The 26,231-nt window shown below is 41.4% G+C and overlaps 1 protein-coding gene across 1 annotated transcript in view; it reads left to right on the forward strand.

Moving 5' to 3' along the window:
* Window positions 1-1,515: 1,515 nt before the first annotated feature.
* fcho1 (FCH and mu domain containing endocytic adaptor 1) overlaps window positions 1,516-26,231 on the forward strand; it is a 45,199-nt gene continuing 20,483 nt past the window's right edge. The window contains exons 1-4 of the mRNA XM_079574425.1: window positions 1,516-1,629; window positions 8,593-8,652; window positions 11,054-11,107; window positions 21,438-21,529. Coding sequence (XP_079430551.1) covers window positions 11,081-11,107; window positions 21,438-21,529 — 119 coding nt within the window. The 5' untranslated portion in view covers window positions 1,516-1,629; window positions 8,593-8,652; window positions 11,054-11,080. The remainder of the gene's footprint in view (window positions 1,630-8,592; window positions 8,653-11,053; window positions 11,108-21,437; window positions 21,530-26,231) is intronic.

Below are 26,231 nucleotides of genomic sequence, written 5' to 3' on the forward strand. Positions count from 1 at the left end.
TTACATTAATCCAAAAGTGTTCCTGACACTAAAATAAATTAAGCACTGGCTGAGACTTATGTTGAGGTGCATAGAAATGATTAAACGTTTCGGAGATGTGCCAATGAGGCATAGGATATAAAGAAGCCTGTTCTTAACAGTTGAAAGCACATTTTGCCAAATATCTCTTTCATAGAATTAGGGCTGGGCGATATGGACCAGAAGTCATATCCCGATATATTTAGGTTGAATATCAATACATGATATATATCCCGATATTTTTTTCCGCAAAGTGAGAGCTGTGTAAATTAAATATTAAGTTAAAGTCAAAGCCAGCGAGTAGTTTTATTGAAAATTCACTATGTAATGTAAACATAAACACTGTATAACAAAGCTCTGTAAGGTGCACATTTAAATAAAAAATAAAAAAATAATAATAAAAATAGCTTATATAATAAAATTATAGGGCAGCATTTATATATAAAGAGAAAACAAAATAAAGTGCTCAGTTTAAGATAAACCTTTTTAAAAATCAGCTTGAGATGACCTGTTTATTTATGTTAACTTAATAGCTTATCTGGATTTGAAATATCCCGATATACACGATGGGCTCATTCCATATCTCATTTAAAATATATTGATTGATATATCGCCCAGCCCTACATAGAATCCTACTTCATTCAAATGCACAAGGTGTAATACAACATCTGCATTTTAAAGGCAAAATTTGTAACATTTTACACAATATATGAAATAAAATATGAGCATTAATTACACCAAGGGTGCTTTAATTGATGAAAAATACCTCTAAAAACATAACTTTGCCTTGAGTGGATCCACTTCTCCTTAGACCTAACTTTACTGGGAGCGGGACATCACCAGCTCATCTCAACAACAGGTAACCAAACTCAAGGTTCAAATCTGCTAGGTCCTCTATATATGTATCTATTTTAATGCAAAATAGCATTGTTTGTTTGTGAGCAAATCATAGATGCATGTTAAATGTTGGTTAAATATCAGCATTTGAGTTTAGTTGCTCTAATGGTGTAGCAACATAACACAACTTGAAATAATCCGCAATCAATGTGTTTAAAAAGTGTCTTTAAACTTACCATTTAGCAGGTTATGGAAAAAAAAAAACCCTCTAACCTAGGAGTGTTTGCTAAACATCCACTCAGCCAAAATGATATTATGCTGATATGCACATGTTATAACCCGCGTGGCAGCGTTGTGCACTATGCAGGAAGCAAGCAACGACAATAAAAGTAGGCTGCTATCTAAAATAATGCTAAATCTTTCTTCCCTTTCATTTATCATTTTCACCACAAAAACAAAGCCAACAGCGTGAACCACCACAGTGTGGGAGTTTACCTCGTTTACCAAGTTTACCAATGAGCTACTTTTATGCTTTTCCGGGCCCGCCTTTTCACGGTTGCTATGCCTACTACTCGTTCCTCTGTGATTGACAGGTGAACTAGCCAATGGGCTCTGAGCGGGGCGGGTCCGTGAGGGCAGACTGAAAACTGCCTGCTGGAGGTTTCTACTACTACGAGTCTGCGACCACACTGTGACCAGGTCTGCCCCGTGCCATGGCTGTGGAGTCTGCAGATGGAAAAGACGATAAGAGCGACACCACCGGAGTATGTTAAGGTAATAACTTGTTCATTTCACCTTTGGAGACGAGATTAAAATCAACTGGGACGAATTGGCGCGCAGGGTAGTGTTATTACGAGTTGGACGCTGTGACATTGTTGGATTGTTGAAATTGGCAGCAGCAAGCTCCGCATGGGGCATATGATGATGTTTAAACACGAGCTCAGGAAATGTGTTGAACTCAAATGAAATGAGGGGCATGGTTTTGATGTAATTTAACAGAGAAGCCGAGCATCTGTGGAGTAGCCTACCATCAACCAAGGTGGGTCAAAGCTTGACAGGTGTAGCCTACTTTATTTTTTATATCTCTGCACTGTCTGCACCTAGTTTGCATAGCTTAATGTGTCAATACGGTCTTATTTAGGTGATAAAAGAGTAAAGATAACTTTGTTGTTGATTGATCCAAATAAAACATACAAATTACAGAGAATTGAAATTGTGTAAATGCTGTCAAACCCAAAATATGTTAGTCCAGTGTCCATGAGGCTGGTGGGGACCACTGTTTGTGACAGTAAGGGGAAGGGAGAGAGTCCAGCTCACAGCATGGTGGATAAAGTTGTAAGTAATACTATATTAATGGGTACCTTAAAGGAAAAAAGAAAGAAAGAAAGTTCATTGTTCATGGTTCCAATGAATCCACACAAACCTATGAATAGTTATTAGTTGCCGTTATTCTCAAACTTTTAACACCAAGTGCAACTGAGTTACCAAAAATGCTTAATTTAGTGATATGTGAATGTCACGTGAAATATTGAAATTGATAAGCAAAAAAAAAAGTTGACTCTAAATCCTAAATCCTGCTATGGCTATATTATGATGGATGGATGGATGGATGGATGGATGGATGGATGGATGTGCACATTTGTTGTTTCATGTAACATTGCTGATCAGAAGTGAAATCTTTGTTGTCCAAGCTGATCATTTCATTTTTTTTTTTTTCCCTCCTGGTTGGGATATACTGGTGCGCTGCATTTTTGCATTTGTAGCGAGTCAGCCACCTTCAGCTCTCGTCAAAAGTAAACCCAGAGGAATTCCCCTAAAGTTGAGTTTTGACATTTTGCTTTATTTCACCATCTGCCAGTCTGTCTGTGTGTGCCACTGCAGCAAATTTATTACTCTCTACAGAAGGTAAGATTCGCCGCGTGTTTATGTGCACAAAATAAGCAGCTTTTTATAGACCAAGGGAGTGCATTAACTTAGCAGGAGGCAGGCCTTTCCTTCTTCACGATGCTGTTTACTTTCCAAGAGCTGTTTTAATGATAAGTTACATCGGTAATGATCCACTGAGTCATTGGGCTGACTGGCAAAAACATCTGCATCATCGTGTCGTGTTTAGGCAGGGATAGGTGCTTATTTTAGTGAGCAAAATTGCAATTAGACTACTTAATAAATGTTTTGTCATGAAATGAAGAGTCAAATCATGGTTATTTTGGTTAGTTGTTTACAGAGTTGTGGCGTAGTTGACTGTACGACTTTCCACTGGTTCCTTACTGGTTCTTCTTATTAGAGGAAGTAATCCACATGCATTTACATAAGGAATTTGTGTATACGATCATAATTGAATGCCAAAATTAGTACTACAAATGAACCCGGGAAAGTCCCACAGACATACAGAATACTCTTTTTTAGTTAATCTCCATTTGCTTTAGAACGTCTTGCTTTGTATCTTTGTGGATTAGAACAATTCTTATAACATCCTCGACCTGAAAGATCTATAGTACAACTGTTGATTGGGAACCTTTCTGAAGACAAACGAGGCTCCAGCGTTTATCGGTAAGCAGTTTTGGGTTATGAAACGCTTGCTTCGCCGAACCAAGTCCTGTACTCTCTCAAACATTATATTCTCTTCCTTGTGAGCTGATAAGGACCCTGGCTTTCTCTCATAGTCTTCCAAATCTAATGACATTACTTCTTTGAAAGCCAATGAAACTTGTGTACCTGATCTGATGCGCACCTCAGCACTGAACACGGCATAAAAGGTGAGGCTTGCAGATAGAGGAACCTGTTTTGCATTTAGATTTGCTTGCACTCTGATGCCACAAGGACTTTACGTCTCAACAATCGCCTCCTATTGTGCACGCTGGACTGTCGAACTGACCACAACAATTCTACATGCCTGAGCTAATCGTCAGGAATCCCCCCCCCCTCTCTCTCTCTCTCTCTCTCTCTCTTCATCCCACCTGACTCCACTTTCCTCAGCCATCCGGATCCCCTTACTGGTCCTAATTGTCGCTCCGCGTCCGAGCGTCCCGATTGGCCAGCGGTCAACACATTATATGGAGCTGAATATGAATAATGCATGTGTAGCCTCTCGCATGTAGGCTAGGGCCCTGCTGTCGGCCCGGCCAAGCAGGGCAAAAGCCGGGAGCAGGAAATATGAGGCGGGAAGCAGGACGGCTAACCTGTTACGTAACAAACACAACACGTCTGGCTGCTAATATTAGGACCACTTGAGGTATTAGGGGAGTTGACTTGTGACATGATGAGTTAATATTTCAGATTACTTGTATTACAAAGTGTAGCGTGTTGTCTTGATAAAACATTTGCTTTTGCCTGAGGTCAGGGTTTCCAAAGCAGATGGGAGTATCCTTGGGCAGGATAAGATATGAGGCCATTTGGTTAAGCGTTGTAGCAATAAATACTGCACCCAGTTCAATGATTTTTGTTGAAACCGCTTATAGATTGGATTCTGTAAACAAAAACCTGATTGGAATTGCAGCTGAAAGCCTTGTCTCATATCACAACATTCATTTTCAGCCCTTCAAACTAAATGAATCTTTTATGACGCATTCGATTGGCTGACACATTACTCCAATGCTGTCCCGTTTGCAGTTGGCTCCAAAAGTATGCGAACGTTTAAGGAGCGAGAGAGATTTTTTGGCTAATTAGCAGCATGGGGGTTTCCCTTTTAAGATTCTTTCAAGTTAGGAAGCAAGTGCAAATAAGTGTTCATTGTTCAGTAATGACAAGATTACAAACGCAGCATCACCAATCATCAACAAGGATAGATCTGTAAACCCTAAAGTGTGGATTTACAAGAATGTAAAACAGTCACTCAGTCTGATGTACAAGGTGCTTCTCAACATGTTTTAAAAGGAGGGGACAGCGAGTATTTTCCATGCCTTAAATACGTCTCCCAAAAGGTTTTATTGCTACCTATTGTTTACAAGTTGGAGAGCACTCAATAATGGCTCGACACTCCGAAATGGGGCACAGAGGAAGAGAGTTAGAACATGACTTTAAACCCCAAAACCCTAATATAGTAGCTCCTGTTTAGGTAAGTCTCTGAGCCTGTGAGCACGTACAACAGCAGCTTATTGATTTTTACGGTCAGGCTTTTACATCAGTGTGAACGGAAAAGCACTCAATCAAGCAATGACGATTTCTCAATATTGGCAGGTCGTCTCTGGGATCAAAACAATTCTGGACTGGTCTTTTTTTTGCGCCCATATATTCTCATATAATTCGAATGGTTTTACTTTCAACCTACAGTCTTAAAATACTTGTGTCCATATCAGAACAACTGGTCACAAAGTCAACACAGTAGCTCAACATTAGCGTAAAACACTCAAACAAGTGCCTAACCATTCTCTTCATTGATGCCATTTCATTTAATGTCCCCTGTTGACGTGCTGCTGTCCACACAGTGATGGCTCAGCCCGGTGTTGTGATACTGGAAAGTGTTCTGACAAAAGCACATTGAGAGGCTGGAGACAATAGGCCTCTCTCTCCTCTGTGGTGCCTTCTTGTTCCTTGCATTGGCTGCATCTAAAAGCATCTAAAAGTCTTTCCCCATTAAGTGACTAAGCACATGGGGTAATGGTGAAGCTGCCGGGGATGCGCTCATTACCTTTTCAGCTTTGATTCCCTGAGCACAACTTCTTGCGAGGCTGAATGATTGTTGATGGCTTTATGACAAAGAATGTTCAGAGTAATTGTTATTCCTTCCATATTTCTCGATCATGATCAGGGCCCAGGTCCAGATATTAACAGTACGATCATGTTTATGTAAAGCATGTGCCGTCAGTGAGTGGGATGAGCCATGTGTCGGGGGATCCATGTGGAACTCGTATGCACGGGTCACCATAGTCACACGGTGAGATGTGTCAGGCACAGCTCGTGTCACTGTCCTGCTGTAGAGGCAGAGGACAGGTTCATTCTCACTCAGCACCACACAGGCATTACCGAGTCAGTAAGCTGTGAAAGGTGCTTATAATTTCATCCCTGTGAAGTACTGGATGTTAGGTTTTACCTCATTTCAAGGGGTTTTACTGTTCTTTTGTGTCAAAATATGTCTCCAGCTATGACCAATGAGGTCCTGTCAAAGAGTGAAATTATTTTTGTATTTGGTGTTAATTTTGAAATTAGGTTTAGCTTATTTATGGGTCTTGAAATAATATAGTTCACATTAAGCCATTCCTGACATTAAATGCAGAAAAAGGGTATTTCTTTGTTAAAGCAGTACTAAGCAACTTGTTTACCTTAATACATTTTTTTGGTGTTCCTCTGGGGGTAATACAAGTGTTAATGGGATGATTGGGGGGTCTTTCATCTCTCCTGGTACACACTAATGGAATCACAAAGAAGAAGCTAATGGGCAAAGCTAACTGCAGGCTACTTAAACAGTATTTACAGCCAGGTTAGAGTGAAAAAAAAAGATCTCCATTGTGTGTTTGGATGTGCAATATCCCTCTCTCCCTTTGTCTTTTCTGTCAGCGTAGTATTTACTCTCACGGACAATTAATGAGTAAAAAAAACGCAACTTGCTACGACACCTGCAGTGGGGCTTATGGCCTCTAGGGGCATGAGTTACTTTGTTCTGCTTTAACATTTTTTCCATGTATCCATGTACACCAAAAGCTACAAAGCTGACTTCTATTTTGTTTTTATTTTTTGAGCATTTGAAAATTGTAGAATGTCATTGACTGGCTTGAACTAGCGCCAGTCATTTTCCATTAGTTCCCTGAACACTCTTACTCATGATGCAACTTTAATTGTGAAACTTGAACTGGCCTCAATTACCGTCTATTAAAAGATGAGGTCTACATCATGTACTCAACATGTTCTCAAACTGCCTCGGATCATTGGCACTTCACTGACTGATCATTTCTACCCACTCTCATCTAATTGTCCTCTAAGCTTCACATGTAGAAGAGCATCCCCAGCAGAGACGCTGAGTCATCCCACTCTGAGGCCCGGGACAGAGGCAGGGATAATTTAGCTTGACACTAAATGATGTGTCCTCCTCCACGCTCGGCCAAATCAGCGTTAAAAGTAATGGAGTGGACAGACGATGGAGTGACCCCGCCGCTGCCCCGCGCCCTTGTCCATCACTGTATCCTCATGTGCCCCATACCTCTGCACTGCAGTGGAGTTCAGGGCTGTCAACCCAGGGATGGATAAATAGTGCTAATGCACGCAGTTTACGCAGTTATCAAGCTCAGTCAACGTGCGGTAATTGAAAAAGACACCGTACACTTGGATTTGAAGGCCACAGTGCATCTGGTTCATTAAAAAGACAAAAAAAGACATACATTTTGCCCATCAACTGTTTAAAGATGAACTTTTTAGGAGGAAAAAAAACTTTTTATTAGTGAGTATTTGACCTTTTACTTTCCATCACAGTGGCCTCTTTGATGCCCCCATCATCAAGTGGTTTTCGCTACTGACGGACCCTCTCACCAGAAAACCTACAAAACAGTTGATCCCGGAGCGTTGTAGCACCAAACAGCTGCTGGATCACAAAGAGGTCAATTACGCTCACATATCAAGTTTGTTTTTTTCCGCTTAAAAAGTTCCATAATTCACCTTTAAACAAAATTGAATATTAGAAGTCTGTATGTTGATGGAAGCTTAATAAACACGGCAATTTAAATTAAAGTACTTTATTGTAAATGATTTGGTTATGGCTGATTAGTTTCCATTGTGTTGTTTTAAAAGTAAGAAATTTACCTTAGTAGTAGTGGCTGACCACAATTTCTTCACTACTCAGTACAATGAGCGACTTCATGCCAAAATTTACCAAGAGGCCAGTTCTCATCTGTCGTCCTTTGCTCGATGTAGCACTGAAGACACACGGAACATGTCAACCAAGACTTGATCATCAACGGATCCTAATAATCTGCAGTCCAAAATAAAATGATTGAATAAAAAGAAAGGCAAATGATTTTGTGTTGATTAGGGGCAGACATTATAAGTTTTTTACTTCTTTCTGCTCCTTTTCATTCATGCTAAATGCTGCTGTTGCATTTTTAAATGAATGAAATAAATAAAAAAAATGAAAAATGAAATGAAATGAACCCGAACCGAAATCTCCATCACCATACTCGGATCCTCTTCATCTCAGCCTGTTTGCTCATTTCTCCGTCCTGATTGTGTTCTTGTTGTTGCTGTGCCCCTCTCTCCTCTCGGGTTTTGGGCTGAGCTGGCTCCTTTGTACGCCTCACCTCTGCCTGTCCTCTGCTTCTTCAGCTCAGTGCCTTTTGTTCCACTTTCTCTGCCCGCTCTGTGGGCTCTGATTAATGTGGCCAGCTGCATCATTACATTTGACACACTTCTGAAACTGCACTGCTGTTGACTTGAAACTTTGATTACAGCTTAAGGGACTTATCCTTGAATAACAATGAGCAGTAATGTTTCAAAGTTTCAAATCGATCCAAACAGCTGGATCTTCCTGACTTCAGTCTCTCGTATTTATCTGTATTTTGAGATTTTTATTGCCCTTTTCAGCTTTACGATAAGAACATTAGCATGCATGCCACATACAATATGTGATGCAGCAGTTAACCATACGTTTTCCAGGTGTCAGCTTCAGTTTTGACCTTTCATAGAGACGTCTGCGTGACATCCCGCTCTTGTCTTGTGTGGAAAACCTGGAGGGAAATACAACTGGCTGATGTGGTTGGATGCACCATTTGTTGTGAGGGCTTTTGTCTCACTGCTCATCATTCTCTCACGCAGGTCCCAATTTTTCATGTGCGCCATCTGTGAGTTGCCAGGCAAAAGAGGAGGGCCACGGAGGTGAGTGCGCGGGGCCGCGGGGGGGCTACTGAAAACCGCTGCTGCCTATGTGAAACTCTGTACACCTGCAGAATACTCTTTGGTGAATTTCCTTTGCTCATTTCCCTCATGTCCCTCAGGTCCCAGCTTGTTCTTGCTCTCACTCTCGTCTAACTTGTTGTCGCACACAAGATCAGACATGATTTATTATAAACAAAGTGGCAGAGTGAACAGCACTATGCTGCGGATGAGAAAATGTTGAAGAAGAAATATAGAAAAAGAACAGATCAATTTAGGATTAAGCTTTACCTAGTATTTACAAAGCATTTAAAAATTTACATTTCTTCCCAAACTCCTTATGACTCAAGAAAGGTGTCGCCAAAAGATATTCTGTCCTTGAATTTACACATGTGAAGCATTGGATTTGTTTTTTTATGTTATGAAATGAACCACTGTTATTACGTCTAAGAACAAAAGCATAAAGCTTTTGCCAACAATGACCCCCAAGTCTATGATATTTAGTTTTTTAAACTGCTTTTCTATGGAGACTGACATTTTCTTAGAAGGTATCATCTATTATTCATTCATACAGGGACTCCAGTTTGTCTGGCCGTTTAATTTTTCAGGTTTAAATGAAGGTCAGTCGGCGTGTGTCCCACTTCTCCCTCGGTCTGCTCCTGCGGTGTTAGAGAGACATGAAGGGAATGGCATTCTCAATCTGCTTCTGTGCCACAGGGAGCTCATCCTCATCACCTCTCTGTCTCTGTGTGAGCTGCAGCGGGGGCACAGCATGTCAGGGCGCTGCTAATGCTACCCTAACTCTCAGAGCTGCAGAAACAGTGCTCAGACATTTGTCCTAGGAGGAGCTTAGGGAGTGCTGAGGTCCTTACATGAGGGTGCTCACAAAACATGTGAAACCTCAGTGGAATTGTTATATGTCTGCCCCGTGAGAACGAGAAGCAGGTCCTCGTGAATGTGTGGCCCTGCACACTCGCGCCACAATCTCCCTTCACACCCCGCGTTCTAGAGCCGCATTACCAAGAACGCTATCACTCTGTTAGTGTTAAAGTAGAGCTTGACTCTCAGACTGATGCCCACGACTCAAAAACTTGAGACTTCAGTTCATGAGTTGAATGAGTCTCATTTTCCTGTCTAGACTTTGGCTCGCCGCTGGAGGACCCTCGTTCGTTGTGTTCAGCTGCGCACATGTCACTGCATTTAAGTGCACTATAATACCAAAACCATACCAACTTTAACAACCAGTGATTTCTGTTCAGAGCCAGTGGAGCAGTATCAGACATTTATAACATCAGCCTAACTTCAGCTCATTGATCAAGTTGTGAATGACTGTAATAATGACACTTGAGTCAGGCTCAGCCCAACTACTGCTGTCACCGAGCGAGCGCACTGATGCACAGCTGCACTTGTTGGAATCATACTTGTCCTACACAAGTTTTCATAAACAGTCTGTGAAGTCCTAGGAACTACTCTTCCTATGATTTATGGCTAAAATCATGGGGGATGCTTTGACAGATCGCTCTCAGATCATCGCGTGCTCACTTTGGGACCTCCCGGCTCTGTGGCAAAGGGTTTCTGTCTCTCGGTGTTGGGGTGCGTCCCGTGGCTCTCCTCCCACATCCCGCTGTGGAACTCATTAACAAGCCCTCGGATGTGTGATGTGTGTGCGCGTGTTTGTGTTCGTGGAGGTGAGTGAGGGTGTGAAGGTTAGAGGTGCCAGATGCCGAGGTGCAGGGAGGTCTGCTCAAAACAGCGCACCTACAGACCCCCTGAAAAGAGCGCTCTGTGAGGCTAACAACACCTCAGTGTGATAGAAGGGAGTGTCTACGGCCTGACCAGAGCATGGGGTCAGCTATGCAAGGGCCAGTTGGTGTAGTCCACGAGTTTGGATACCCGAGGCATTTGCAAATTTTTGTTTTGTTTTGTAATTTAAACATTCATTAAATCCACTTAATTTATACGTGACCTCCTCCATTTTTCCGTTCACAAGGTCCACAGCAGATGTGCGAGCTGGCTGGGTTTGCCCAATCACAGCAGCTCCGATCGGCTGTGACCTATTTCCCAGACACCGACGCTCTCCTTTGGGGGGATCATCTGCTCCCCTCTGCTGCCTACTCTTCATCCATCACTGTGTACTTCCTCCTCCACCTCCTCCACGTCCCCTGTCAGTCTTCCTCTCTGCCTCCTCATCCCCTGTCCTCTGAGGACCTCTCCCCCCGGGGCTAACCCTCCTACAGAGAAGCTCTTTCCAGGAGCTTGTTATAGAAAACTAATAGCTCACAATTTGTAGCGAGAGCCGAGAGGGCAGAGAAAGGCTGAGTGTGCTGAAGGGAAAAACACACGGGCAAAAAGTGGAGTCCGAAACGTCTAAGGCTGCTGTTTTGTTTTTTTTGTTTTTTTGCAGGTTGTAGCATTGAGTCTCTGAGAGAAGATGGCTGTCTTTCAGAACAACTTCTGGGTAAGTGCATACCTTTTACACAATTGAACATTGAATTCTCTGTCACATTTTTCAGTGCTTTTTGAGGATAACTTACTATTTTTGGAGCAATTCACTTCTCAGTCTGGTATTGTACCATTTCTAATAGTAATGTTCCTCCACAATGTCTGCTCAAATAGTTTTATGTGTAATTTATCCCAGAACTACAATATAACAGTGGTTCTGGTAGCTTTGGGAACCACCTCCTCACTCTATAAGACCAAGTCAAGACCCCCCTGAAAAACATCAGTATGACTCAATGGGGCGGCATCAACAATTGTTTTTTGAAGATGGCGGCTTTTGATCAAAATTCTTTGTTGTTGTTTTTTCTGCAAGGCACTGCTCAGTGAAATTGGTTGCACATTTTAGAGTGTGCTTCATTTTGCGATGTAATCTGTGTTTGCTGGAGCGAGTTTCTGCCTTGTTATGAGTACAGCCTGTCGCATCAAAATACCTTCGACCATTTATTTTTCCTTTTCAAGTTTGCGTATCATCTAACAGTACATTGTGGCTGAAAATTGTGTAACTCCAAAGCAAACACGTCTCCTTCCTGCCTTCGCTACAAAGCCTGGCTGTGGCTGCATAGCTTTTATCAGCCATTTTTCCTCTTTGATCGCTGTTTTGTTCCCCAAGCTGTGACCATTCACCGGTTTCCTGCGTGAGACAAGTGACTCCAAAGGTTTGAAGTTCGTTCATGCTTTTATGGCAACCGCTGTGATGCCACAATAAGCGTCCTGCTGCACAGATATACCGCAGTAATGGGTGACGCAATATCCGTCACACCGCAAGACGCCAGACAATACATTGTAACATCAATTTCATAATTTTCTTTTCTCATGTTGTGCAGCAAAACACACGTCCCCACACGTTCCTCCTGTTTTGCCTGCTTTGAGAGAGTGACAGGCAGGCTCACCCAATCACTGTGAAGTGAAGAAGCAGATAGGTTAGAAGTGTTAACTGTACAAAAATCACGGTCAAATTGAAATTGTGAAAACTATGACATGCCATAATTTTCCCCACGAAAAAGAGCGACTAACTTTTTGTCCATCCTCTTGGGTCCAAGTGCTCCATGTTTGCCAAGGTCTCCTCCACACTTGGCTCTCCTTGTTCCCAGCTCACCTGCAGAGTCTATTACAGGTGTGACCTAGTTTACATCTCCCCCTACAAATTTAGGCCCTCAGTGACTTTGTGTTTTGGACTAAAAATATCCAGCTAGACGGTAGCCATGATACAACAGAACACAGAAAACAACAAAGGAAGCTACAGTGGGCAAGACTTCACGTAAGATGGTAAGATAGTGCTGGTGCTGTACAGTATATCGTTATGGTATGTGGGCTAAGATGCTGCGCCCATACCACGTTGTGAAAGTCCGGTCACGTCAGATTTTGGAAGCTAGTACCTGGATGAGAGACCATGGGGAAAACCAGGTAGCCCCGTAATCGTGATATCCTCTAAGAAGTTTGCCGATCTATAAATGTGTGTGTGGTATTTTTTAGGAAAGTGCTCAGATGTGCAGGGTCTGGTTTGAGGAAACACGGACAGACGCAGCAGCAGATGGACTGACTGAGGGAACAGCTCGATTAAGCCTTGAGACTGCTCTCCCTGTGCTAATCTGGACTGCAGGCTTCATTTGTTTGGTAATTTCAGCCATTAGTGCGCGCTGTTGCATACTGCACTGCGTTCAACAAATCTGGACTTAAGAATAATTACAGGCAGGACCTGCGGGGGGACAGCTCACAGAGGATCGTCCTGTTTGGCCTTGGAACATTCGCAAGACAATATTGTTTTCTCAGTTATGTGTGCAGTCTTTCGAAGTAGACGATGAGCTTGAACTACTAACTAAGCCATCATACTTCAAGTGCTGACAATCAGGGAGTGAGAGGCACGGTTTCAGGTTCTTTCTTAAATTATATTACTGTTTATTAATCTAAGATGCCAAAACGTATGGCATCTTTGGTAACTGCTACTAATATGGTCACTTTCTATCACTCATTATTGAAAATCCTACTGAAATGGCGCACTTTCGGAGCCTTGCACAGTTCACTCAATTAGAAGATAACAGGATTGACTGACAGGAGGACAGAAGTGGAGAAAAGTGTCTTTGAGCGTAGAGCTCCATCAAACAGAAAAAAAATATTATATTGTATGACCAAAATGGTAACAGAGAAAATGTCACTATTTGATTTTATATCATCATTTCACACAGCCATCCCTTATAAACGTGTTCTGTTATCGAACTGCATGCCTCTTATATATTTCCTGTGTGTGGAGTGTTTTAAATCTCGTCTCAAGACCCACTTTTATTCTCCGGGTTTTAATACCGCGGGAGTTGTGTGATCCCCTGTGTCTTTTATTTATTTTATCTTGATTATATTTTTATGTATTTCATTGTTTTATCTATCAGGGCTCTTTGAATCACTGACATCAATCTCAGACGCTTGTGATGATTAGTTGTCAGGTTAAGCCCAGTTAAGGGAAAAACTACGGAAAAAGGATGTTCCACATTATTAAGCAGACCATCATTCTCAAGCAATATGGGAAAGAAAAAGGATCTCTCTGTTGATGAAAAGCATGAAATAGCTGACTGCCTTGGTCGAGGTATGAAAACCTTCGATATTTCATGAAAGATTAAGCTTAATCATCGCACTGTTTAAGGGGCTAGATGCAAGTTAGACATTTTATGCTCACTACTGCCACCTCTGGTCTTATGTGTAACTGCACCCTCTATATCAAGCTCGTGCATGACGGACTTCGGACCCAAATTAACACCTTTTTGAGTGACAGTGCAGGATTTTAGAGGATTTTAGTTTTAACATTTTTAAACACTGTATAGTCCCTTAAAAGATTTGTGGATGATTCAGAGCACACACAGGTTTGTGCAGATAAAAGCACAATGAGGACTGTTTCAGCCAGTGGGCGCACCCTTCGAGATCGGGTGAGGAGCTCAGTTTCCCGGGAGGAGCTGGGAGTAGAGTCGCTGCTCCTTCACGTCTAAAGGAGCCAGCTGAGGTGGCTCGGGCATCTGTTCCGGATGCCTCCAGGTCACCTCCCTCGGGATACTGACGGTCTCCCATCCAAGTACCGACCGATATCTGACGGGATCGGTGTCGCCTTGGGGTCCCCCCAGAACAGCTGGAGGAGGTGTGCGTGGATTGGGAAGTCTGGGCATCTCAGACTGCTGCCTCCGCGACCCGGCCTCGGATAAAGCAGAAGAAAATAGATGGATGGATTTTAAATAGAACAAATCTGATGGCAAATGCAACAACACTTCAGAAATGCGTCAGAAATATCACGACCTGATATTCGTATCTGCTAACTCACTGTTGCCAGATGATTACTGTTTAATCAATTTTCATTCCACTCTTCCCATGTGATTGAAGTATTCTATCGAGTGCCCATGAACTTGCACCCTAAGTACGCCCCGTTCAATTTTCATCTCAGACAGTGTTCTAGCATCGATATCTCAGACCCTTGTATCTCTACTTGGAGTGTGTCCAGTGCTCCTGCCGAGGCCACTACCTGATGTTATTGACACCTCGTTCTCTCTGTGTGTACGTGTACGTCTATGCGGGAGCCTCACTGGGATAGGCCTGCCCCGTCAGCACATGAGTGTGGGTGAGTCAGCACTAACAGAGCCTCTGACAGGAGCGTGTGGTGGGACAGTGCAAACGGGACGGCTTTAGGGTTTAGAGCTGATACAGGGCTGTTATTATGTGACGTGGTCATGGTTGGGAAGTGTCATTTTTTGGACAATTTCATTTATTATCGCAACGCTTGCCACATTTGTGAGGAACCGGTTGCATTTACTCAAATATGCGTAATCTTTCTTCTTTGAGTATTTTTATGACATACTTACTATTTCTCCTTGTGTAAAGTACATTTAAGGTAACGCCACTACCTTGTAACTTTGCTTAAGTGACAGTTACAGACACAGTTACAGGTACTGTTGTTAATAGACTGTACTTATAATTGATTAAAAATAAATTTGTACATGTTCATTTTTCATGAAGCTGTTTTCTCTTAGGCCCTTCTGAATGCCGTCTGTTGAGTGTAATAGTGTGGTAGTTTCAAATGACCCGCTGCAGGAATGTCCCGGGACACCGGATCTGCACTGTTGGTCCTGGGCCACATTTAAAGACGCACTTTTAGAGACAATGAGGATTACATCACAAAACATTGCTGCTCTAATAATATTTTGCATATTATTGCCAGTATCCATCTAATTCAGGGATGTTTTTTTTGCTTCAGATTGTGGTTGGAAATATTTGAAATAGCTCTTGATAATGTTCAGCAGTCCAAAGAGCATTGGCCTTTTCATGTGTCCTTTCCTGTGTTTGGCTTTGAGAGCCCTGCCCTGCACTTGACAATGCATCGGGGAAGTGCTCTCTGTAGCTCCTGCTCGGCTATTATGGCTTTTCTGAGATAAAAATATCATCCAAGAAAAGTTAAAGTATGAACCTTTGTCGGCGTTGGATAGTGGGTCGTGGCTTATTATCCGGTGCCACAAAGTGTACTTAAAGCTACACTGCATATGTTTTCCCAGTAAATAGAATAAAATAGAAGCATTATTTATTTTCAGCATCCTTACTGTGTTGGCTGTGTGGGCGGTTAGCATAGCGCCTTTATTTTCCCTCAGCATCTTTAACCCTGAAAACAAAAGCTTGCATTATTCTCAATGGGAGAGAAACGTTTTTGAAAGAAACTTCTGGCTGTCCTTTCTACTGGCCAACTCACGCACATGTTTTTGAATATTGTCACCACTTTTGGACACCTATGTGTGGAAATAATTGGTACTGGAAGAGATGACTTTGAACTTCGTGACACTTCTTGTTTCATGTGAATTGGAATTACAGAGAAATCAGCAAAAAACAAAGACTAGAAATGTGCATTTTGAGAGTTACCATCGTTACCGCCATGGAATTTTCAGCTGCCCTCCGCCTCAACGTTGCGATGTCACGTGAACGCAGCCTTTTAAATCTGGAGCGTCGTACAGGCTCAGCTCCCATACAGCTGCGTCACTGAGTCACTAAGGTCAAATACACGCTAATATCAAGGGGTATTGTTTGTTCGCATTAAAAAAGTTCCATTATGCACCTTTTAAAGGATCTGTATCATGCTATTTTAGCCATTCCAAAGTTAAGTATAGGCATTTATATGAATGATTGTACCTTTACCGCTATTGAGCACTCATTTTTGTGATAAATATAAGTGTTTTCTGGAGGTATTTTTCAAACCCGGAAGGCACAACGCTTCAATAACTCCGCCCCCTCTCTCCGCTCATACAACTTTACCGTAATATAAATAAACAGCAATAAGTGAAGATACTTCACAATGCAGTTATAAGGAGTTGACATCTGCAACACAGCTTCATAAATGGCTAACACACATGCTAATATGCTAACACACAAGCTAATACACGTTTGGATTGACTCACCGCTCTGGTCCATCGCTGTTTACATTATGGGACTTGCGTTGGTTATAAAAGTTAATCCACTTTGATTCTGGCGAAGGTTCACCAAACATCCATCAGAGACAGTCACAGAAAAACAATATTTTGGCTGATAGTCGCTGAATCCCGGAGAAAAAAACAACTTGTCCTCTTCTTTAGGAAGGTTGAATCATAGACTGTATAGTCCTGTCCACGTAGCCAAACGCGCTTCTTTTTCTCCATGACATTATCGTTAGGTAAGAATAAAGAACAGGTGTGTCCAGAATAGGTTATAACGAGGTCCATCTTCAGCTGCAGCGCAAACATGACTGATCTGTGTTTGTTTTGGCCTCAGCTGACCTGGAAGCACCTCGGGCACATCCTTTTTTTTTTTTTTTTCTTTTTTTTTTTTTCCCTTCATTTATTTCTTTCTTACAACAGAAATAATGAAAAGGGTGGGTTACGAATTAAAATCAGGCGTAAGCATAGAATTAAGACATTGCTTTACAGACGTCGAGCACTTTCGTTCCGCTGTGTCTACACAACGGAACACATCAGTCGTTCACCAGGAGAGGGCGGAGCAGCTGCTCAGAGAGCAGGATTCAGGAGGATTACTGAGAGCTGTGTGAATGAAGCCACAACATGGCTAAAAGCTCCAAAAAGTCGATTTTGCATGATATAGGACCTTTTAGTTTTGAGTATTTGCGATACTTACGCATTTACTTCCACTCTTACAACAACAATCTGAAAGTAACCAGCAAAGTGTTCACACCACCAAGCCCCAGGTTAGAAGACGACGGCTCTGTTTGAACATATTTGCTTCCTTTTAGTCTTATTGATGTCGTGGGAAATACCTCTCTGCTCATCATTCCACGCGTTGCCCACGGTCTCAGCCTCCCTTATGCCCGACGGTGCATAACACTGTCAGACCTTGTGTTAAGCTTTCGTAAGATTTCGGCCCTGCTTTGTTGACTGGTTTGTAATTATTTTTGGGGAGCAGCCTGAGGGAAGCCTGAAGCCGCGGCTAATTGGATTCAAGTGAATACTGTTAGACAGGCTCTGGAGATGAATAACTTTATGCCTGAAAGTTTTGAACAGGGAAAGCATTCTTTCAGTTTCTACTATATGCACTTAGTTTGTTGTTTTCTCAGTGGATGACAACGTTTCTCACATAACCGGACAGATCTGGGACTGGGCAGCTCTCGTTGGTCATCCCAGTCTGAGAAAGTGTCTATAAGCTGTACCCCCTCCTCGGGTCCGCAGTATTGTCATGTTAATGCGCTCCGTCGTGTGCGACCACCGCAGTCAGCCACATGATGAAGTTTTAGACGATGCTCTGAGAGGAAAAGGGGGGGCGTCTTTGGAAAGGTTTACCCTGGACACAAACTGTTCATTCTTGGTCATTTCTGGGTATTTCTTCTTTTGTTGTTGCTTAGATTATTTTCTCATTTAGTCTTTTATTGTTGCTGTTATTTTCTTATATTCATCCACTCTAATGGGGTTTCACTTGGACTATCAAATCTTGAGATCTATGGGATACTAAACTCCTAAATATAACACAATTGGGACTACATAGTTTTAGGGTATTTCTGCTTCAGTTCACATTTTAAACTTGTCCAAAAGAATCATTTCATTTCACCACGTTTGTAGAGTTCTGAACTACAGGGTTTGCAGGCTCTACAAAGCGAGGAGACCCCGCAGAGACGTAAAAAGTAGTTGTTGCAATGGTTCTTTTCTAATTTCAACCATCCAAGCTTCCTTTCCCTCCATTTCAACCTTATTGTCTTTCTCTTCGCAACACAAATCGTGCATAACATAATTCAGACAGAGGCACTCTCCTCCTTGCCGCTGTATCGACCAAACTTGCCTCACGTAGACACCAAAAGTTGCTGCCAGGGCATAAAAAGTGACTAAAATCTGCCGACACAGCAATAGTGTCGGCTATATAAAAAAAGGGAGCCGTGTTTGGAACTCATCTCAGCCCAATCCTATTATGCGGCGCTCCATGGAGAGAATGGGTTTTTGTAACGTGCCACAATAGTGCAGCGCGGGCCTTTAGCGGAGGAAGAGGTCGTCCGCGGGTCTGTATCCAAAACTCTGACAAATTGCTCTGTGGTTTTGTGCCTCTTTTCTCCGTTCGGACGCGGTTCTTTGTTTGACACGTTAACCGCGGAGCTGAAAGGTGAGCCGTCAGTCAAAGCACCTGTCCACCGGGATGTCCTCGCTCCCCCGACTGTCGGCTGTATGCAAATGAGGCCTGTCAGGGAAGCGCAAAATATTATACCACTGTCATGGTTCAGTCAACAGTAGCTTTGGTGAAGACGTGGTGTGGGAATTTGAATATTTATACACTGGAGATTCAGATGTTTTGTCATTGGTTGAAGCAGTTTCGCTTTGAGTGGATTGTGGGGGGAAAATGTGTTGCAAATAATCGTGTCATATTTTAGGGGACACTTTTAAATTGCTTTGTAAATATGAATTATAGTATTTTTGTATTAAATGTTATGCACCATCAGGCCTTTTTGCCCAGAGCATTTTGATACAGCATTTTAGTTGTTTGCTTTTTTTATTGCAGAATAAATTTTGACCTCACACTTGAAAGTGGTTTAAAGCAGTACTAAGTAACGTGTTTACCTTAATAAATCCTTTCCGTAGTCCCTGTGGGGGTTTATGGGATGATTGGAGGGTCTTTCATCTCCCCCTGGTGTCTCTGGCCAGAAAACCATGTTTGCAACTTGTCTGCCACCGGTCCGGAGCCACCAATACACACTAATGGAATCACGAAGAAGAAGCTAACATGCTAACGGGCAAAGCTAACTGCGGGCTAACGTCACTTTAAACAGTATTTACAGCCAAGTTTAAGTGAAAAAAAGTATTTCCATTGTGTATTTGGATGCACAGTAACCCTCTCTCCCTTCGCCTTTCCTGTCAGCGTAGTATTTACTCTCCAAGACAATTAATAAGTTAAAAAATCGCAACTTGCTACTACACCTGCAGTTGCGCTTATGGCCTCTAGGGGGAAGAGTTACTTAGTACTGCTTTAAAGCACAACAAAGGGGATTCCGTTTTGTCGGAGGTGGGCAAACTAAGGCCCAAGGGCCAAGTGCGGCCCACCAAGCCCTTCAATCTGTTCTGCAAAACTTGGTCTAGCGAGTTGTGTTTTCACCAATATAAAGAAAGGTAATAACTGCAGCTAATTTGTTTCGTTTTTAGAGTGAGCTTAGGTTATTACATTCTACATTTATAAGATAAGATGATGATACTTTATTGATCTCACAGATGGAGAAATTGCATTCGATGAGAGAGCATCTGGCAGCAGCACCCATTCAGTGCGCACCACTCTTTTTTCTCTTTGGTGAAAGATCGTTGTGTCGCGGCCGCCATCTTCACTGTTTTGGTCACAGGAGGAGCACTGGTTGATGGGAAATCCATAGACGATGACCACGGTGGTGGAGCTCTTGCGCTTGGCCACGATGTTCTTGGCCACACAGGTGTAGTTGGCCGTGTGGGACAGACGCGCCTGCTTGATGATCAGGTTGTGGTTTGGTCTTCCTTGTGTTGTTGTAAGGTGCTATATAAGTAAACTTTGATTGAAACTTTGGTCCACGGTGATGTAGAAGTTCCTGTCCTCGGCCGGGTCGATGATCTCGTTGTCCTTCAGCCACTCCACCCGCATGTCTAGTCTAGTTTCTTACTATTGCTTTGAAATGGTAACTGGTCAAAAACTAGGGCCCGACCGATATGGATTTTTGGGGTCCGATACCGATATGAAGGGGTTTGGCAAAGCCGATATTTTAGTAATTCAATTTTATGTCATTATTTTTTTATCTCTCATATAGCCAATAGTTAAACATGTATTATTATAGTAAAGTTTTTGTCATGTCCTTATTTAAAGGTGCTTTATGCAACTTTTATGCAAACAAAAAGAAGTCTTTCCTTCCCGGTGACCTGTAGGATGCCCCAGGATCAATTGTTCTTAGGGTTTCTGGTAGGTTTTCACTGCTGATGAATGTGTCTCCATGGTTACGTATACATTCCATCCAGAAACAGAAAAAATGAATTGGTCCTGGAGCAACATGGAGGCCACCAGGATGGAAAGCAAAGGTGCCAAGCTAACCACTCATACGCTGGATCACTGAAAGGCCAAATATGCACTCATATCAACTCTTTTTTTTTTTTTCACATAAAAAGTTGCATAATAGTGTATTTTCTTTCTACTAAAAGTCTGCGAGAAAAAAAACGAAATGAGAAACTGACTTACGGAACCAGATGGAGATGGGAAGTGGGCGGGACAGCTTCATTAGCAGTTTTGTCTTTCAGATTATGTCCCATTTTTAACTTTCTGACTACAGTATTGAATACCTCTGTGCTTTTTGCTTGTCTCCCTTGGCATTCCAGTAACTCCCCCGGTACAGGGCGAGAGCTGTCTCTTTCTGCTAAGGTATTTTTAGGTTTTTGAAGCAGCTGCCTGTCAGCCTGTCAGCCTCTTCATCTGTCCACTATCGACTGAGCAAAAATGTGGCTATACGCTGCCGAGACACTGGGCTATACCTGAAGAGCTCTACCTTTTGTTCAACAACGTAAATCCAGCCTCGGAGAAGGTGGTTGGAAATGTCCTTTTAAAAGTTCCTAATATTGAGGATACCCTAACCCTTTTGTAGATTTTGTGCTTGTAAAAGATTTAACTCACCATTGTAGATTAACGATGTGGAAGTCTACTTGGAATTCTGGGCTAAATGTTCTCAACGCTTTTTTTTCCCTCTTGGGTCTGAATAATCTAAACGCCGTTTTGCTCTAATGCACCCTGTTGCTTCTCTTTGATAAGGTAGTGTGGACGGGAAGCTGGCACTAATACATTTTTTTTGTATATTTCTGCCTTGATAGGGGGAGAAAAATGCCGGCTTTGACGTGCTGTACCACAACATGAAGCATGGCCAGCTGGCAACCAAGGAGCTCGCCGAGTTCGTCCGCGAGAGGTAGGTTTGCTTATGAATGCGCGCGTGGGAGGTGAAGCTTGTGATGGAAAATAAATATGTTGAAAAGACGAGTTTAGTGTGAGAGATGAAACAAGCTGTTCACGGGTTATTAATGATCTGTCAGAGGTTTTATATATCTGCATGTTTCAGATCAGATATTCCTGCTCCCTGCTGCCACTAACTACATACTACTATATTACTACATTGCAAAGAGAAAAAATACTGTAACTGCAGCTTTTTAGTGCAATTTTGTAGCTCTAAATCCATTTGCCTTTGTTTTGTCTACAGGGACCCCCTTGTCAAACCTAATCCTGAAAGTGATCCCGCAGCTCGCTCGCCTCTGTACAGTGCCACAAAACCCATTTAGGCATAATCAATGTGCTGGATACGTTTAATGCAGTCCGGCCAAAACAAAGAGCTTTTAGAGCTGCTGAACCACTGGCTCAGACCCATTAAAATATTGTGTTGCTCAATCGGTTTAGCGCCAGACAGTGTACAGTATAGAAATGTTAGAGCTCCAAAGTTGAGAGTGATTTGATCTGTTTTGGATTGTGAAAGTCAAGGGCATTACAGTAAACAGAAACAACTTCACCAAAGTGCAAGTCCGGGAAGTCACTGCTTGTGGCTTAAGCATTAGAATCAGTAGAAAATGGGCTAAAATAGGGACATGCTGCTGGATGGCCTAGGGGTTAAGTGGCAGTGCTTTTTTTTGGCAATTTTCCTGGCTACGATGTTAGACAGATTTTTGAGAGATAGACTGCATACGACCCTCTGCCCCACCTATTCCAGGGTTTCTGTGGAGCATCAATAAAGCATTAAAAGTTATTAAAAGAGTTGTGCCAAAATGAAGGCCTAAATTGTCATTTAAAAGCATTCAGTTAGATTGAACTGGCATTAAATGTTATTTTTTGGGAAAATTATGACATGGCTCAATTTGTTTTTATTACATACATTTGTCAAAATACAAAAAAAAATGAATACATGTATACAACATACCTGCTGTTTTGGCTGAAAATACACTTTTGTTTTTGCTTAAAAGTTGAACATTGTATCCAATTTGATCTTGAATTTCTCCAAATATATATATATAAAAAAAAGACCAAATCCATTTTTTTCTACTGATTAACTGTAAATGTGATGTTTTTAGAGTGTTGTTTGCTGTTCCCAGTTAATTTTTTCGTGGAAAGTAGTGTATTTTTCATTTCAATAGTCCAAAACCGTCTAAAAACGTGTGCGTACTTCCCCTCAAGGCCCCTCAAGTAAATGGAATTTGGAGGTTTACTATACTCCCCCATAACATGTTCCAGTAATGTGTAGAATGAGCCCAGACCTGTTCACCACAACTGCCTCTAAAGTCCTGCACTGTCACTCAAAAAGTTGTTACTTCGGGTCCGAAGTGCCGTCATGCACGAGCTTAATATAGAGACTGCAGTTACGCATAAAACCTGAGGTGGCAGTAGTTAGTATAAAATGACCAACTTGCATCTAGTCTCTTGAAATACTTACTTTATGGCTCACTCAATATGACATTTGCAGTAGACAATGGAGAGGAATATTTAATAATTGCCCAATCCTCATCATTTCTGCAGTTGCAGTGATTTTTTAAACCATAGGCAAATATCATGATAATATCATTAATCGCAATTATTTTGACCAACATTATCGTGACCCCAAATTTCATTATCATCCCATCCCTAGTAATAATGTCGAACACATTTTTATCACAATCTAACACTTTGTCTTGAAAAAGCATTATCATTCACTACCTGAATTCACACAATCTCACCGGAAGCTCCTCCCACCCCCTCCTCTTGCTCCACTTCACTGTGCAGCTGTTTCAATAAAGAGCGCGAGAGAGAAAAAAGAAAATCTGTGCTGTAGTCGTGTGGCTGTAGTGAAGCAATATCTAATGTTCTTTTACTTTGCCGTGAAAGTTTTACGCTTAGAAGAGACCGAGAGGTGAAGTCAGCATTTCTTGGAAATGTAGGACCTGAGGAGGAGATTTTTGGGAGCAGTCACCGCAGTGCTAAGAATAACCACTGGAGAAGATTCAAAGATTACTCAAAGACACACATTTTAGGGATTATCTAGTGCGTTGTATTTCTAACAAAAGAAATGTCACTTAAATTTACAGGAAAAACTCCCATTGCACTTGTATCTATTAACCCCCGTTTTTTCTTCCATCCAAGTGTGATTGAAATTGCCCTATTAAGCTCACATGTCTGGCTGTGCGGTAGTTAACTCCAGCAAATTGCTAATCAGCTGTGCCTGACAGTCCCAGCATGGTCTTCAGGCGCAGCAGTGTCTCACACGGGTTTGGGGGGAAAAACCCAGTGTCGTTTTTTTGATGGGCAGGAAATTGTCTCTTCTTCCTCGGACGGCGGCAAACAGCGATCAGAAGGAGGTAATGAAAACTTTGAAGCAGCAGGTGACACTCGCAAACTGAACCGAAGCAATCACTCTGAGAAATGACTTCCACCTTATTCTGAAAGGTCACTCCCACGCGGAAAACAAAACCAGCTCTAAGTCAGTTATTCTGAATGTGGACAGGTTCAACAAGGGGTAAAAATACACTTGTTGTTGTGTTTTATCATGATTTAAAAAGGGGGTATTTTGTTTTTTGTGGGTGTTTGATGAGAGGACAACATTGTAATTTGTTATTTTGTTCGTCTTAGGAGCTTTTTTCCCCCGCATTTTTCCTCAACTCATTACATTTTCTGTGCTGTCGCTCTTATCAAAGTGTCCAATCGGAATGGTTTAAATACTTGCCGTGTCAAATATCCCTGCCATAAATAAATGATGTTCTTCTCCACTGTTACAATAGTGAAAGCTTCATCTGCAGAACCCAATGACATTTGTTCCTTCGTTTCTTCGTTTCCGCTGCTCTGTGCCCCGTTCTGTTCGACCGGAGGACATTTGGATCTTTGTGGGGCGGCGCAGATGGTTATTAAAGTTTTATGGGCAAACATCTCCATTTATCTTCAGCCCAGGCTTATTGCGACATCTCCTCGGCCGTACCGATGCAAATAGCTGTTTGTTATACAGACTGTGGAGGAGGATTGTCGGTGTTAGAGCCGGAGTAAACCGCTCATCCAGAGTCTAACTTATGTGGCCATTAGTGGAGGGTGTAAGTGCTACTGGACCGCGCAGATTTAAAGGGGGATTCACATTTACATTGTGGCACTGGAAACTAGTACATGTGCACGTGCTTCTGTCTAGTTCAGATTCCTCCATTATTAAGTTATAGGACACTGTTTATTGTGTGGTCTTTAATATAGGCCTGAATTTCTACTATCTAGCTGGGCTGAGAAATTTCAGAAATAATAGCAATTTTCCTCAGCATTTTACTTATCTATTCAACAGTGTGTTTTATTAGAGTTGAAGAAAGTTTGCAAGCAATTTAATTTCCACCATATTTTAATCTATCTATCTATCTATCTATCTATCTATCTATCTATCTATCTATCTATCTAACCTAGTTTATCTATCTATCTAATCTAGTTTATCTATCTATCTAATCTATCTTATCTATCTATCTAACCTAGCTTATCTATCTATCTATCTATCTATCTATCTAACCTAGCTTATCTATCTATCTAACCTAGCTTATCTATCTATCTAACCTAGCTTATCTATCTATCTATCTATCTATCTATCTAACCTAGCTTATCTATCTATCTAACCTAGCTTATCTATCTATCTATCTATCTATCTAACCTAGCTTATCTATCTATCTATCTATCTATCTATCTATCTATCTATCTAACCTAGTTTATCTATCTATCTAATCTAGCTTATCTATCTATCTAACCTAGCTTATCTATCTATCTATCTATCTATCTATCTAACCTAGCTTATCTATCTATCTAACCTAGCTTATCTATCTATCTATCTATCTATCTATCTATCTAACCTAGCTTATCTATCTATCTAACCTATCTTACCTATCTATCTAACCTATCTTATCTATCTATCTATCTATCTATCTAACCTAGTTTATCTATCTATCTATCTAACCTAGCTTATCTATCTATCTAACCTAGTTTATCTATCTATCTATCTATCTAACCTAGCTTATCTATCTATCTAACCTAGCTTATCTATCTATCTATCTATCTAACCTAGCTTATCTATCTATCTAACCTATCTTACCTATCTATCTAACCTATCTTATCTATCTATCTATCTTTCTATCTATCTATCTATCTATCTATCTAACCTAGCTTATCTATCTATCTAACCTATCTTACCTATCTATCTAACCTATCTTATCTATCTATCTATCTATCTATCTAACCTAGCTTATCTATCTATCTAACCTATCTTATCTATCTATCTAACCTAGCTTATCTATCTATCTATCTATCTATATATCTATCTATCTATCTATCTATCTAACCTAGTTTATCTATCTATCTAACCTAGCTTATCTATCTATCTATCTATCTATCTATCTATCTATCTAACCTAGCTTATCTATCTATCTAACCTATCTTATCTATCTATCTAACCTATCTTATCTATCTATCTAACCTAGCTTATCTATCTATCTAACCTAGCTTATCTATCTATCTAACCTAGCTTATCTATCTATCTAACCTATCTTACCTATCTATCTAACCTATCTTATCTATCTATCTATCTATCTATCTATCTATCTATCTATCTAACCTAGCTTATCTATCTATCTAACCTAGCTTAT

Source organism: Gobius niger (genome assembly GCF_951799975.1).
Source record: "Gobius niger genome assembly, chromosome: 17".
Lineage (NCBI taxonomy): Eukaryota > Metazoa > Chordata > Actinopteri > Gobiiformes > Gobiidae > Gobius > Gobius niger.